The sequence below is a fragment of the Rhinoderma darwinii genome, chromosome 2 (assembly GCF_050947455.1).
Source record: "Rhinoderma darwinii isolate aRhiDar2 chromosome 2, aRhiDar2.hap1, whole genome shotgun sequence".
NCBI classification, from domain to species: Eukaryota; Metazoa; Chordata; class Amphibia; order Anura; family Rhinodermatidae; genus Rhinoderma; species Rhinoderma darwinii.
The window spans coordinates 129,097,000-129,110,873 of record NC_134688.1 but is presented as its reverse complement, the minus strand read 5'-3'; the positions used below and the strand labels follow the sequence as shown (position 1 = coordinate 129,110,873).

The window sequence follows — 13,874 nt, the reverse complement described above, 5'->3', positions numbered from 1 at the left end:
AATTGAACTTGTATCGATCAGTTACTTGGTAACCAATACAAAGTCTAGTCAGCCACTAAAGATCCTTCACAAAAATCCAGAAAAGTAAAATAAAAAGTTTTCTAATAAATGAAATAACAGTGCGCGAATATCTTCAGTTACAGCTCAATGCTGCCGCCATGTGGTACGATGCTGTTATAGGCAGCAGCCTCCCTGACCACATTTTCTGGGTAGTGCCATTGATAAACGAATTCAGACAATTCCTATTTCAGATGTATAACAAAAATTTTTATTATTTTCTACACCAGATATCTTATCATCTTATGTCTCTGGCAGATAAAATGACAAGGAAAATACAATATATATTGTGAAGAAAACCAATATTTTTTTATGCAGGAAAACTTTTAGGCTACGTTCACTAGCGGAACAGTATGGACAAGTGGTGCACAATAGTTCATGGACATATGAGGCGATAAAGTAAAGAATTCCTGGGCTAGGGCACGACTTTGCTGGTATTCATCATTACTTAATAAGTATAAGGAATGACACCAGGACTGATCTTTTCTGCAGTCCTATTATAGGACTATACAGTATAGTAGCATCACTATGTAGGCACTTTATTAGTTAGACGATGGATTCTGCAGGATAAAGGTGCCCAGCTGTGCCCTCTACCATAGTGAGCTGGTTAATCATTCATGCGGAGATGCACAGTGCACTTTTGCTCTGCTATTTATTGGTGTGTGACCCTGGTTGGGCCTCTATTCACATTTACAATACCATGGAGACTCTTTTCCAATATATAAAGACTTCACCAACAGCAATTAACTATTCACTGACCAGACCACTTCTTCATATCTGTTTTCTTCTAGAGTGAAATCATTCTTAAATATGAACTATCTTTTGGAATTAACATTTTCTTTTATATACGGACAGGTACAGATTGGAACGTTGTTCAGTAAAGCGGAGTACATTCTACTTACTACACAGTGATGATCGCAGCGGAGACAAAATCAATTTTCTATTCTTAAAAAAAGATTGTTGTCAAGCTTGTTGGAAAACATCCCTAAGTGTATATTTACGCAAGCCTGTAGTGTGGCGCACACTCAAAAAAGTGCGGGGCTAAATGAAACGTGATTTTACAACAGCTTTGCAATAGGGTTTATGGCCGTGCACTTTACACAATGGTAAAATGTTATGCGGTTTTGCCGTGTGGCGCACTCCCAGCCCCGTAAATACGCCCTTAACACCGTAGCTGAGCTCCTATAATGGGGTGAGATCGAATCTTTTTCTTACATCGCCACACATTGTAAGAACTGCAACGAAGTATGATTGACTTGCATGGTTCTGTGTTGCAATACCAAAAGACAACGCTAAGGGGAGCTCTGCCCCTTCATTTTAAGGATCATTGGGAGAAGCAGTGGTTGGATCCTCACCGAAGAGACATTAAGGCTAAGTTCACACTTGCGTTGTATAATCTGTTACTCTGATCCGTTTTTAGATCGGAATAATGGTTAAAAAAACGGATCAGTTAAAAATCCCATTGAAATCAATAGGATTTTTAATTGCATCCGTTATGTTAGGCTGTGTTCACATAAGCGTTGCCCTTCAATTGAGGTGTTCCATCTGAGGTTTCCGCCGGGTTAACCCCTCAACTGAAAGGCAAACTAAAACCTTAGCTTCCGTTTCCCTCACCATTGAACTCAATGGTGATGGAACCCTAGCTAATGGTTTCCGTTTGTCACCGTTGTTTGCCTTTCTGTTGAGGGGTTAACCCGATGGAAACCTCCAACGGAACACCTCAATTGAAGGGCAACGCTGATGTGAACAGGCCCTTAGTCATCCGTTTTTTTGATAGAGATAAAAGTGAAGAGTGCAGGACTTTTACTCCATTCAAAAAAGGGATGTCTAACGGATGGGTTATTTTTATCATTGGTGTCAATGTAAAACGGATACAAACGGATTCTAATCCATTTGCATCCGTTATCTTGATTTCAATGGGGTTTTTAACGGATCCGTTTTTATCCTTATTCTGATCTAAAAACAGATCAGAGTAATGGATTATACAACGCAAGCGTGAACTTAGCCTTAGGATATATCATAAATTGTCTATACACGAGATGGCTGTTAGAAAACTGCACATTTGTCTGACCGCAATCTTTCCGGAATCCCCCAAAAACATGCACACTTGGATCCAACATGCCCGATCTTGTTGGATTGTCAAACAATCCTATCTAATATGTCTAGCTAGCTTTAGCGATAAGCCATAATGGTCTATTGTGCAGAAAACCCTTTTGATACATCATTACTACAGCATTTAAGTAAAGGGCAATATCGTCTAAAAATAAAATCCATATTTTGGCCTTAAAGTGGCATTCCCTTATACATAATCACATAAGGTAACCTAAAGTCAGCCACTTCAGTAAATAAATTCATTTTTCAATTCTGTAGTGTTCACCAGATATTCCTCTAGAGACATGGCTGAGTCAGTCTCTTTTGTCTTTCCACTCGTTGCCTAGTGTTGCGGACACTGTTGCGGTCCTGCAGTGGTGGACGCGCTTGCACACGGTTTTCCTTTTCCTCTAATGTAAATGGCTGAGGTCTCAAGATCTCACCTTCTGACGAATACGGATTAGCGCCCAGTCACCTCTCTCCAGCTGTACTCATATTTATGGACGGCTACAGGGCATGCACAGTAACCCTGGAGCCTTTATAGACACCTGTAGACAGCACGTAGCTACTGAGCCCTAATCGAGGCTTTAAAACGGTGCTTGTTCTATAGGCACTGTTTTCTCTATATGTACCAATATTTTTGGGGCAATTATCTGTAAGGGGGAGGGGAATTGGAACGGGGATGAATAGGTGGATAAAACTGGAGAGAGATAAACAAAGAATGCGGGGAGGACGATGGGGGATCGTCTCAACCACGTTTACCATGCCTAGTTAGGTAGCTAGCTAGCAGGTGTAAGGGGGCATTGCGCTGGCTCCCTTCCCCTGCTTGTGTGTCTAAAGCACCCAGGCCCAGCGACTCTGCAGCTACCTTTCGGCCTGGGCACTCCTTCCCTGCTCAGTGGTATAACTACCACTGTAGCAGCCATAGCGGCTGCTACAGGGCCCATGGCATGACGGGGCCCGTGCCGCCCGCAGGGATGGCCCCCCCATGTCCGGTGGCGCCACTAGCAGCCGCTATGGCTGCTACAGTGGTAGCGACGCCACATTCAATAGTATCTGAGTCCTCAGGACGAAGATACTACTGTGCACTATGGCAGAGCAGGAACAATTTCAGCACCTAGTAGAATCTATGCTACGACGAATTGCTGCGGATCTGAAGGCCAAAGGTCCAACGGGATACTAGATATTTGTCTCGTATAAAGTGGCCAATTAGTGTGTAAGCCTAATAGGCATACAGCCATGGCAGGCCTGGGGGACTTTGTTTGGCCCTAAGCTGCCATTGCGGCATTTAAGTGTTTAAACGGCCGGGATCTGAGTTTTCTCCGATCCCAGCCATTGCAGAGGGTGCCCAGTAGTCAGTAGCTGTGCCCGCAAAAATCAGAATGAATTTTTTACGCCAATTAGCCCCTGCAGAAGATGAACATGTATGTCATTCTGCATTAAACGGTTAAGGAACATTCGCCATTTTAATCTCAATTTATTTGGTTTTTGCTAAACAAACAAAAAATACTAAGAGACAATTCTTTTACATAAGGGAATTGCATGCATAGCTTTTCCTTAATATATGCTGCGTTTGCAATTACCTTTAGTAAAAGAATGGGGCCATATGGTAATTGCATGCACATCAATTGCTTCTATTACTAAGCAGGCAAAGTATTATACAATTTATATTAGAAAATATATCTCTGCTCTATGTCCAATTTACAGACAGGAGAGAAACATTGTATATTAGACAATCTCTCTTCTGTCTGTATATTAGGCCATCTCAATCTCCTCTCTGAGTATCAAGCAGTCTCTGCGCTCTGTCTAATATACAGCGAGACTCAAATATGAGCCACTAGATGGTGCTATTGCTATTAGTAATTTCATGGCTTCATTCATTGTAATACCTTGCAGCACAATAAATCAGAACATACCACAGTATGAAACATATTGCTCCTCACTGTATCTGAAAAAGACTGTTTTAAATTAAAGAAGACAGTTCAATATTGTTCTATGTGGCTATTAAAGATAGCAAACATTATGGCATATGAAAGTGTGTCAAAATGGACCTCGATTTCAACAAATATCATAACCATTTTTTAATTTAAGTACACTTTAACCACTTTTCCTGCGGGTATTTCAATTTAGGCTTTTACGTAAAACAAACAAAAACATAAGAAATGTATAGATTTGTTTTGTTTAGCGTGAATAAAAAAAAACATGAAGTCTATGACAGGTAATAAACTAGTCACAATAACTCATGATCAGAGCACCATTTACTGTGGGAGCTGCTCTTGGCACTGTGCGTGAATACATCATAAAGTAACAGTTGTGACTACAAGATCCTTCTGCTTCATTACCCAACACTTCCACCTCCATTACTTTTATAGGTTGTTCAGTAAAATGAATAACCAAAGCAGGGAAAAAAAGAAATAAGATTACTACAATTTATTTATATATTTCTAGTTTGCCTACAAGGCAAGTCCGGGCCTGCATGTGACGGAGGAACACCCTGATTAAGGATGACTTTCACTGAATACATAAATAGAGAGAAGTTGTGATTTATGATGATTTTAACAAATAATATTAGTTTAAAGGGTAACTAAACGTCCAAGCACTGAGACCCCCACCAATCGCTAAAATGAAGCAGCAGAAGCGCTCGTGTGAGTGCTGAGTCGCTTTGTTTCTGTTCGGCTTTTTCCGGAAAGCTGATGTATTGGAGTACGGGCTCATAGACTTTCTATTGAGCCCGTACACCGCTACACCGATTTCTGGAAAAAGCCAAACGGAAACTAAGTGGCTCAGCGCTTCTGCCGCTTCGTTTTAGCGATTGGTGGGAGTCTCAGTGCTTGGACCCCCACCAATTAAAGCTTCTAACATGTCACTATGACATGTAAGAAGTTTGTTGAACATTTAGTTACCCTTTAAAGCGTACATGTTGTTTCAAGTGACTCCTCAGAATAAACTGTGATTTGTGTGAACATCAGGATTAACACTATTTCTGACTTATATTCTGAATTTTTTTTTAGCAGTTTTCCCTCTTCCTAATTCTCAGTTTTCTCTAAACTAGCCTATCTGCTATTGTGTCTCTCATACATTGTACACATAGAGAATAGAAAATCGTGCTCCCTAATCTTTTTTAACACACCCTCAAAAGCAGCAGCATCATGGAGGACATCCCACAGCAGAAATGAGAAGTGTAGCTGTGAATTCAGCACTGGGGTCAGATATAACACTTAGTAGAAGCTGCAGCGCTGAATAGACTTGCATAGGCAGCATGTAACCTGATCCTAGAGTGAGCAGAGAATTGTCTTCGCTCAAGACAGATGTAGCAGTAAATTCAGAGTGGGTTTAGGAGGGGGGGGGGGGGGGAGACAGAAGACTGATAAGTGGAGAAAGAGGCTGTTTTCTGTACAAGATATATTACAACGTTTGTTATATTCACTTATACTACGGATTTCTGTAAAGTTTGTTGAAACCACAGTGCCTATTTAAAATTGATTCTGAATTGAATACAATAAGTTGGCATATCAATACTACAAGGTATAAGCATGGAGATATACCACTAATACTAGTTAAAGGGGTTTTCTATAATTCTTTTTTTTGCCTAATCAGTATATACACTAAATGGCCACTTTATTAGAGACACCCATCTAGTAGATCATTGGGCCTCCTTCGGCTTTCAGAACCGCAGCAATTTATATTGGCATAGATTCCACTACGTGTTGAAATTGTTCTGAAGGAACATTGGCCCATGTGAACGGGATAGCTTCTCGCAGCTGCAGCTAAAGTGTTCTTCAGCCATAGGGTAAACAGCTGCCATGAAGGGTCGGCCTCACCCAGGGTGTGCCAAGAAAACATTCCCCACTTCATTACTCCATCTACACCAGCCTGAACAGTTGACACCTGACTGATACGGTTCATAGATTCATGCTGCTTGCGGCAAACTCTGGCCCTCCCATCAGCATGGTGCAATAGAAATCTATACTGCTCAGTGATCCAATTTTTGAGCTCTTTTGTCCACTGGAATCTTGCCTTTCTAATTCCCTTAGACAGCAATGGCACCCGAACCGGTCCTCTGCTGTTATTTATTGCTCATTCCTACAGAGGGACGATGAGTTGTGCATGAAAACATTTTATTTGGAGCACCAGCATTGTATTTTTCATCATAGGGATCTGTTTAAGGCCTTAGCGAAGACTGATTGATGCCGCAATTAAGCTTATATATGTAAAGCTCTAAACTACCTCTGCGGGCATGCTGCACATGTTTTGGTCCTGCTATAATCTGGAGTGTATTTGGCGAGACGTTGTGACTATTATAGCTGAAGTTCCAGCGACTGTTGAGATGACTCCACATGTTTGTGCGTTGGGGTATGTGGAGGATCTAGCGACCATGGAGTCTGGAAAGATGGCGGTAGCTAAAATGTTATACATGCCGTGCAAATTAATAGCCCAACACTGTATACACACAACAAGAATTTGTTAACAAAATCAACTGGCTAGTAAATCTGGACAGGGGTATTTATAGAAAGAGTGAAAAACTGTCCAAGCTTGAAAAGGTTTGGGCTCCTTGGATTAATACACCTACTCTGTTCAACAGTTGTATGCACCAGAAGAAGAGGTCGGATCGACCTTGAAAAATGTGGTACGCTCATTAAATAATCTTTTAGTATTCACTAAAGTCTTTCTCATTCTGGTGGCGCCTGGTGGATCCTGAATTTTACTTTTGCTTAGTGTTTGCTTGTTATCCAAGTCACAATTATAGACCAATACAATTAACTAATTTAATTAAGCACATTAACTAAACATCCAAAGTGCAGGGAGAAAAAGTATGCAAACCTCTGTGTTAATGATTTCTCCAAGAGCTAATTGGAAAAAGGTTTTTCAGTTAAGGAGATGATATTGAATGTGTAGGTTTCACAGGTGCTTTGCCCATTAAATAGAGGCACACAAAGCCTGGTTACTGACAAATCTTTTCTTCTCGAGAAAGGTTGGTAAGTGTGAACCATGCCTCGAGGCAAATAACTTTCAGAAGATCTCAGAAGACATGTTATAGGGATGAATGAGGCTGGAAAAGGCTTTTTTAGCTCAAATGCGCAATGCTATGTTTGGAGGAAAAAGAACACTGCATGCCAACACCTCATCCCAACTGTGCAGCGTGGTGGAGGAAGACAAAACATAGATATTTGTGGTCTGTAATATAATTTTAAGAAATCTAATTAAAAGTTATATTTTATATGAGTCACTTATGTTGTTTGGTCATATGCATGTCTGAGTGACAGTGGCTTCCTTGCAGCTTTGGTATACCGTAAAATGTGGAGGGAACATCAAGGTTTGGGGCTGCTTTGCTACCTCAGGGCCTGGACACCTTGGGATCATTGAGGGAACAATGAATTCCAAAGCGTATCATAACATTTTACAGGAGAATGGAAGGGCAGCAGTCCATGACCTCAAGCTGAAGAGACAAGAATAGGTGCAATTAGGGTTTTATTTTACACTGTCCTGCTGTTCTTTTCAGGTCCTGGAAAACCCATTTGACCCTATCAAGATACTGTGGCATGACCTGAAGAGGACTGTGCCCACAAGACATCCCAGAAATATTGAGGAACTGAAACACATTTGCAGGGAGAAATGGTCTAAAATTCCTCCTCAATGTTGTGCAAATCTTATCTGCAGCTACAAGAAATGTTTGGTGGAGGTGATTACTGCTAAAGCTGAATCTACAGGTCATCCAATTCCAGTGCTCGGCAGTTTCCATCCGTGCCATAGACGTTAAATGGAGCAGCAAGGAGAATGTCCAACCACCGCTCCATTGAAGTCCTCCTTGCTACGGGCTTGTGGCTGGGGGAAACAGACCATCAGTGGGGGCCAGTGGATAAGTGATAACTTGCAACTGGAATACCCCTTTAAATATTTGTGTATGCAAGAGATTATTATCTCTTTATCAGAAAAACTGATCGCTAACCACCATAAAGACATATTAAGAAATTAATCAATACAGAATTTTTGTACCTACTTAAAAATATTGTTTTCCAGGACAAATATTAAGTTGAAGACCAGCTGTGTTGCAGAATATAGCAGTTACCAACTCAAGAACAAAGACTAAAAGACCAAGATTTTACCTGCACTGGTCGCCCATCTTCTTGTCCAATCATATTTCTCCACTCAAGCAGGGAACGTTGAATACTTTCAAGTCCAGTCTCCCACAGCCTAACGCTGCCTCCCATATCCACGGTAACAACTCCTCTGCTTCCCATTGTTGCCAGCAAAACATCGCTGTCAGTTATTTTAGACAACCATGATGTATAGGGAGACACGGACGACGCTCTGTAAGACAGATCATTACCATTAACATCTATAGTATTTACAAGATAGCATGTAATGTTCGTTATGGAGAAGACCTTATCATGAAGAACATCTTAGCAGTCTACACTTTCTTGTTGTGTAAATCCAAAGAACACATCATTGTCCCAGTAATACATTATCGGCACATTCATTGGATTGTGGGTCACGTCGATATTTGTGAACCAATGCTTTGTGATCCAACAACTCACTGCTTTGGGCGCCCGTTCAGGAACCAAGACACTGTTGGCAAGTATGTAGAAGACATGTAGTAGACACTTCAAGTAGCATTAACACTGCATTCCTTATACTTTGAGTTGTAAGATATTATGATCTGTTTATATTTAATATTTGGACACATGTTCTGATAATATCAGATACCATAATAGTTGGACAAGCATGCTGCATGTTAGGATAATATTTCCATTATATTGGTAAATATAACTGCAGAAAAAAGTAAATAAAATGGGAGGATATTTTTATAAAAACTTTTTGATATGGGGTATATCTGAACATAAGTTAGAGAACGGTTATTTAATGGAATAAAAAACCCATAATAGGATGTTTAGTGTGTCCTATACATGCCCACGCTACATGGCCTGTACTCTATACCATTCTTAAATAGGACCACTCTGCTGCCTCTATACATCCTGCATCTCAACATGCAGAACATAATATCTTAACACTGAACGTATGGCATCTGTCATGCTTTACACCATGACTTTAAACTCTTCACACGTCTTTAGTCTTGCCTCTCATCACAGCATCGCTATCTTGTACTGTAATAAGATAGGCCTAAGTTCTTTGAATGTTATTGTTTCAAAAGCAGCTACTACAAATATTTTTTACTGTACTTCGTGAAAAGCAGCTACTTATACTGATTTTTTTAAGGCAATCACGGTCTTAAAAAAAAAACGCATTCTAAAAAATGTGCCAAAATTGCACTGTATGAACAAGGTCTTAAATAATTTTGCAAGTTTAGTATTTCACAGATTTTTTTCCCATTTGTTTGCTTTACGTAATATAATACCAAATAGGTAAGAAAACTGCTGTAAGTTAGGCTGGGTTCACACGACCACATTAACGTCCGTAATGGACGGACGTATTTCGGCCGGAAGTCCCGGACCGAACTCAGTGCAGGGAGCCGGGCTCCTAGCATCATAGTTATGTACGATGCTAGGAGTCCCTGCCTCTCCGTGAAACTACTGTCCCGTACTGAAAACATGATTACAGTACGGGACAGTTGTCCTGCAGAGAGGCAGTGACTCCTAGCATCGTACATAACTATGATGCTAGGAGCCCGGCTCCCTGCACTGAGTTCTGTCCGGGACTTCCAGACGAAATACGTCCGTCCATTACGGACGTTAATGTGGTCGTGTGAACCCAGCCTTACAAATGAAGCTACAGCTGCAGACAGGGCAGAATTCTCTATTGCCCAACAGTGCCACTAATCTGCTTTTCTAACCTGCACTAGAATATGACAGCTGGAATGTGATTGGTTGCCTGCTGACATGGTTGGCTGCTGAACCCCCACTGACACCACAGAAAATAGAGACCATACATAGCGCTGCATGCACCGGACACTGTAGATCGGCTTTTGAAAAGCGGACACCGCGAAATGTAGGGGGTGTCCAGTAAGTGTCAGCTCATGTGGCAATGGATTATGTTCTGTTATTTTCATTAGTTTAATGAAACATCATATATTTTATATCATAGTGATGATATAGGAGATAAGGACAAGTGCACACAATTTCTCTTGTTCATAAAGACATGTCTCCTGGTTAGAGATGAAGCTTGACAAGAAACCAATGGCTTCAGGGTGTAAACTAGAGAAAGCACATTTATAAGAGCCTGTCAAGTGTACTTGTCTTACTCAGGGGAAGATGATGTTCAGACAAAGATTTGGGTCACTCCAGGAAAAAGCAATTTGGTGCTACACTAACAGTGAGGCATTCATCACGTAGGTAATAATTCAACGCTATGGTAGAGATCATTACTATGTGGGCGAGAAAACAGATCAGGACTTGTTTATCTGCGCTCAGAAAAGATTGATCAATCACTAAATTTAACAGCACCCAAGCGCAGATAGCTTTCCACTGGAGCGCAGTTCAGATCTCACATGAAATAGGAACTAATCTGCTAAACATTGCTATAATTAATAATGTTAATAATGTTCAAAGATTTAAAGCAAAAAAAAAGGCTGAACATGCTGGGAAACAAAGGTATTATCCGGGTTATTTAAATTGATGGCCGATACTTAGGATATGCCAACAATATTAGATCGGTGGGGGTCTGACTGTCGGCACCCCCGCCGATCAACTGTTTGAAGGAGCCAGGCCGCTCAAACGAGAGGAGAGCCATGTAAACAATGAAGAGGATGTGGCGGTCATGCAAACACAACGGCCTCTTCAAACTGTTGATCGGCGGGGGTGCCGACAGTCTGACTGTTAATGGCCCCACGGTTTTGAAGGTAAAACTGCTGTGTACCTGCAAAACCGTGCGGCCAATAACAGTCTGTCTGAATACCCTGCCCACCACATGCGGCCGTGGTTTGCGGACGCCCCTACGTTAGACCGTACCCTTAGGGTATGATCCTATGTAACGGAGTCCACATGAGCGTAGTTTCGGCCACATATGGATGCCTTTACATGGAACCGTACCCTAAATATTTGGCGAACCTGTAGTTGTAGTGCTGTGGTAGAAGGTCCTAAATCTGATTTCCTCTATTTTCAATACACAATTTCCCCTTCAATCCTCTACCATGCTCCTTAGTAATAATGTCCCAAGTGTAAACGTAAAAACCTGATCCAATATAAAACCATGGTTACTAGTGTACATAGTAGACAAACAAACAGTGGAGAACTACCACCCTTTAGTATTATATTGTAAGGCAAAGGATTAACCATATCCTGAAATTAACTGTACTCAGATACTATGGATCAATTTACTATAGCCTTGGAGACCTGGTAAGCCCATGAGACCCCTCCTACAGGTGGTTTTCTGACTTTCTACCTGAACATGGCTTGACATATTACCCCCACAATATATTATTGTTTTAAATATTATATTTCGCTTGTTATCCCCACTGTTTGCACTATTTTTGTGTTTGCATTATCTCAGCTCACAATAACATTGATCACATTTAAAGAGACTCTGTCACCACATTATAAGTGTCCTATCGCCTACATAAGGAGATCGGTGCTATAATGTAGATGACAGCAGTGCTTTTTATTTAAAAAAACGATCTATTTCACCATGTTATTAGCGATTTTAGCTTTATGCTAATGAGTTTATCAATGGACAACTGGACATGTTTTACTATTGACCAAGTGGGCGTTGTACAAAGGAGTGTATGACGCTGACCAATCAGTGACCAATCGGCGTCATACACTGCTCTCCATTCATTTCCTCAGTGCATAGGGATCCTTTTAGATCAGTACGTGCTGTCTTATACTAACACATTAACGATACTGAAGTGTTTAGATAGTGAATAGACATTCCACGGGATGACTATTCACAATCCCGGCACTTCGTTAACGTGGTAGCTACAGCAGAGCAAGAATAATCTCGTTGTAACCTCAAGAATTGTAATCTGCACACCTTGATTGTGTTAAAAAATAATCTTTTTATTTGTTTATATCTCAGGATAAATGCCAGAGGCTTTGCGTGCAACGTCAACGTTTCGGTCGTGAGACCTTCGTTGGGCACTGAGCCGTACTGGGGACTCGATCTGCGTGAATTTTTGTTGGTAGTAGCGCTGCTATCAATTGGATATGGCGGCTGACCGCTCTTATCGGCGCCTTGGACCCTATCTCGAACACCCGAAGATACCGGTGCTGTCTGAACACAACCTCGTTGTAACCTGTCATCTACAGCGTAATCTCACGAGATTACGCTTGCTCTGCTGTAACTACCACAGAAACATTAACGAAGTGCAGAGATTGTGAATAGACATACCGTGGAATGTCTATTCACTGTCTAAACACTTCAGTATCGTTAATGTGTTAGTATAAGACAGCACATACTGATCTAAAGGATCCCTATGCGCTGAGGAAATGAATGGAGAGAAGTGTATGACCCTGATTGGTCAGCGTCATACACTCCTCTGTACAACGCCCACTTGGTCAATAGTAAAACACGCCCAATTGTCCATTGAGAAACTCATTAGCATAAAGCTAAAATCGCTAATAACATGGTGAAAATAGATAGTTTTTTTTAAATAAAAAGCACTGCTGCCATCTACATTATAGCGCCCATCTCCTTATGTAGGAGATAGGACACTTATAAATGTGGTGACAGAGCCTCTTTAAATAAACTTAGATGCGATTGATATTATTGTGATCCTGTGTTAGAGACACACGGGACACACTCTGCCTAGCCATCAGTTCTGCTGAACTGACGGATTTGGCTAATAGCGAACGATACAGCTTGTATCTATAGATGTACATAGAAGCTGTATCGGGAAAAACTGAAGAAAAGTTTTTATAAAAGTCAATTCAAAAATATTTTAGAGTTACCTAAACATTTAAAAAAAACAAAAAAACTTTCAAAAGTGTACATAGCCTTTAAGTTAGCCTATTAGAGTAAGTTATCATTTCTTCCTTGAGATTTCTGTTGCCCCCTTGAACTAAAATATATGTAATATATCAGGAGTGTAAACCAGGGCTGTGGAGTCAGAAAGTCAGTTTTCGGTTGAGTCAGTAGAAATGCTCTGACTTGAAATTAAAAATAATATATTATTCATGTTGTATTAATGTATTAAATGCATTGCGTGTTGCATATTTACTCATGGGAGTTTAGAAAAGTTTTTTGTTCAGAAATTGTATTCCAATAAATGGATTTTATGTTCTATCTAAGTAGCCTGATTATTTACATGATGTGATGAAGAGCCTGATGTTACCAATAAAATACAGTAAATGTATTAGTAATTATTATACATGAGCCATTTATGAAAGAGCTGGTATCAAACTGTGGAAAATGTCGGAGGTTTGGCTTACCAACTCCACAGCCCTGGTATAAATGATCTCACCAACATCCAATAAATGGCTGAATAAGAACACAGACTGTGTTCGAAACGCGTAGGCTTCCTTATTTTGCCATCTGAGACCACCTTGTACTGCGTTCTCCCTCCCGTGTTTTAATATTTGATTGTTCATTTCAATAAAGTGGAAACATTGATTTCCTTTTATCCATTATACTTCGCTGGATCCTACCTTCTCTTCTTCCATATTGTCTGCCGTGTGCCGTCACGGAGATCCGGGCGAGACCTGAATACAGGACGCAGAGCTGGTCTTCTTTATTGATTATACTTTATGAGAATAGACTTTTAAAAATGGTAAGCCAAAAACAGGACAAATGCGGGAACCTGGAACGCTAATATAATGCTATATTATTGCATATCT

At 40.6% G+C, this 13,874-nt stretch overlaps 1 protein-coding gene across 3 annotated transcripts in view; it reads right to left on the bottom strand.

Moving 5' to 3' along the window:
• Positions 1 to 13,874, bottom strand: part of VWA8 (von Willebrand factor A domain containing 8) — a 458,876-nt gene that overhangs the window by 74,702 nt on the left and 370,300 nt on the right. For all 3 annotated transcript variants that reach the window (XM_075852289.1, XM_075852288.1, XM_075852287.1), the window contains exon 38: positions 8,253 to 8,457. In XM_075852289.1, the coding sequence (XP_075708404.1) occupies positions 8,253 to 8,457 (205 nt within the window). The remainder of the gene's footprint in view (positions 1 to 8,252; positions 8,458 to 13,874) is intronic.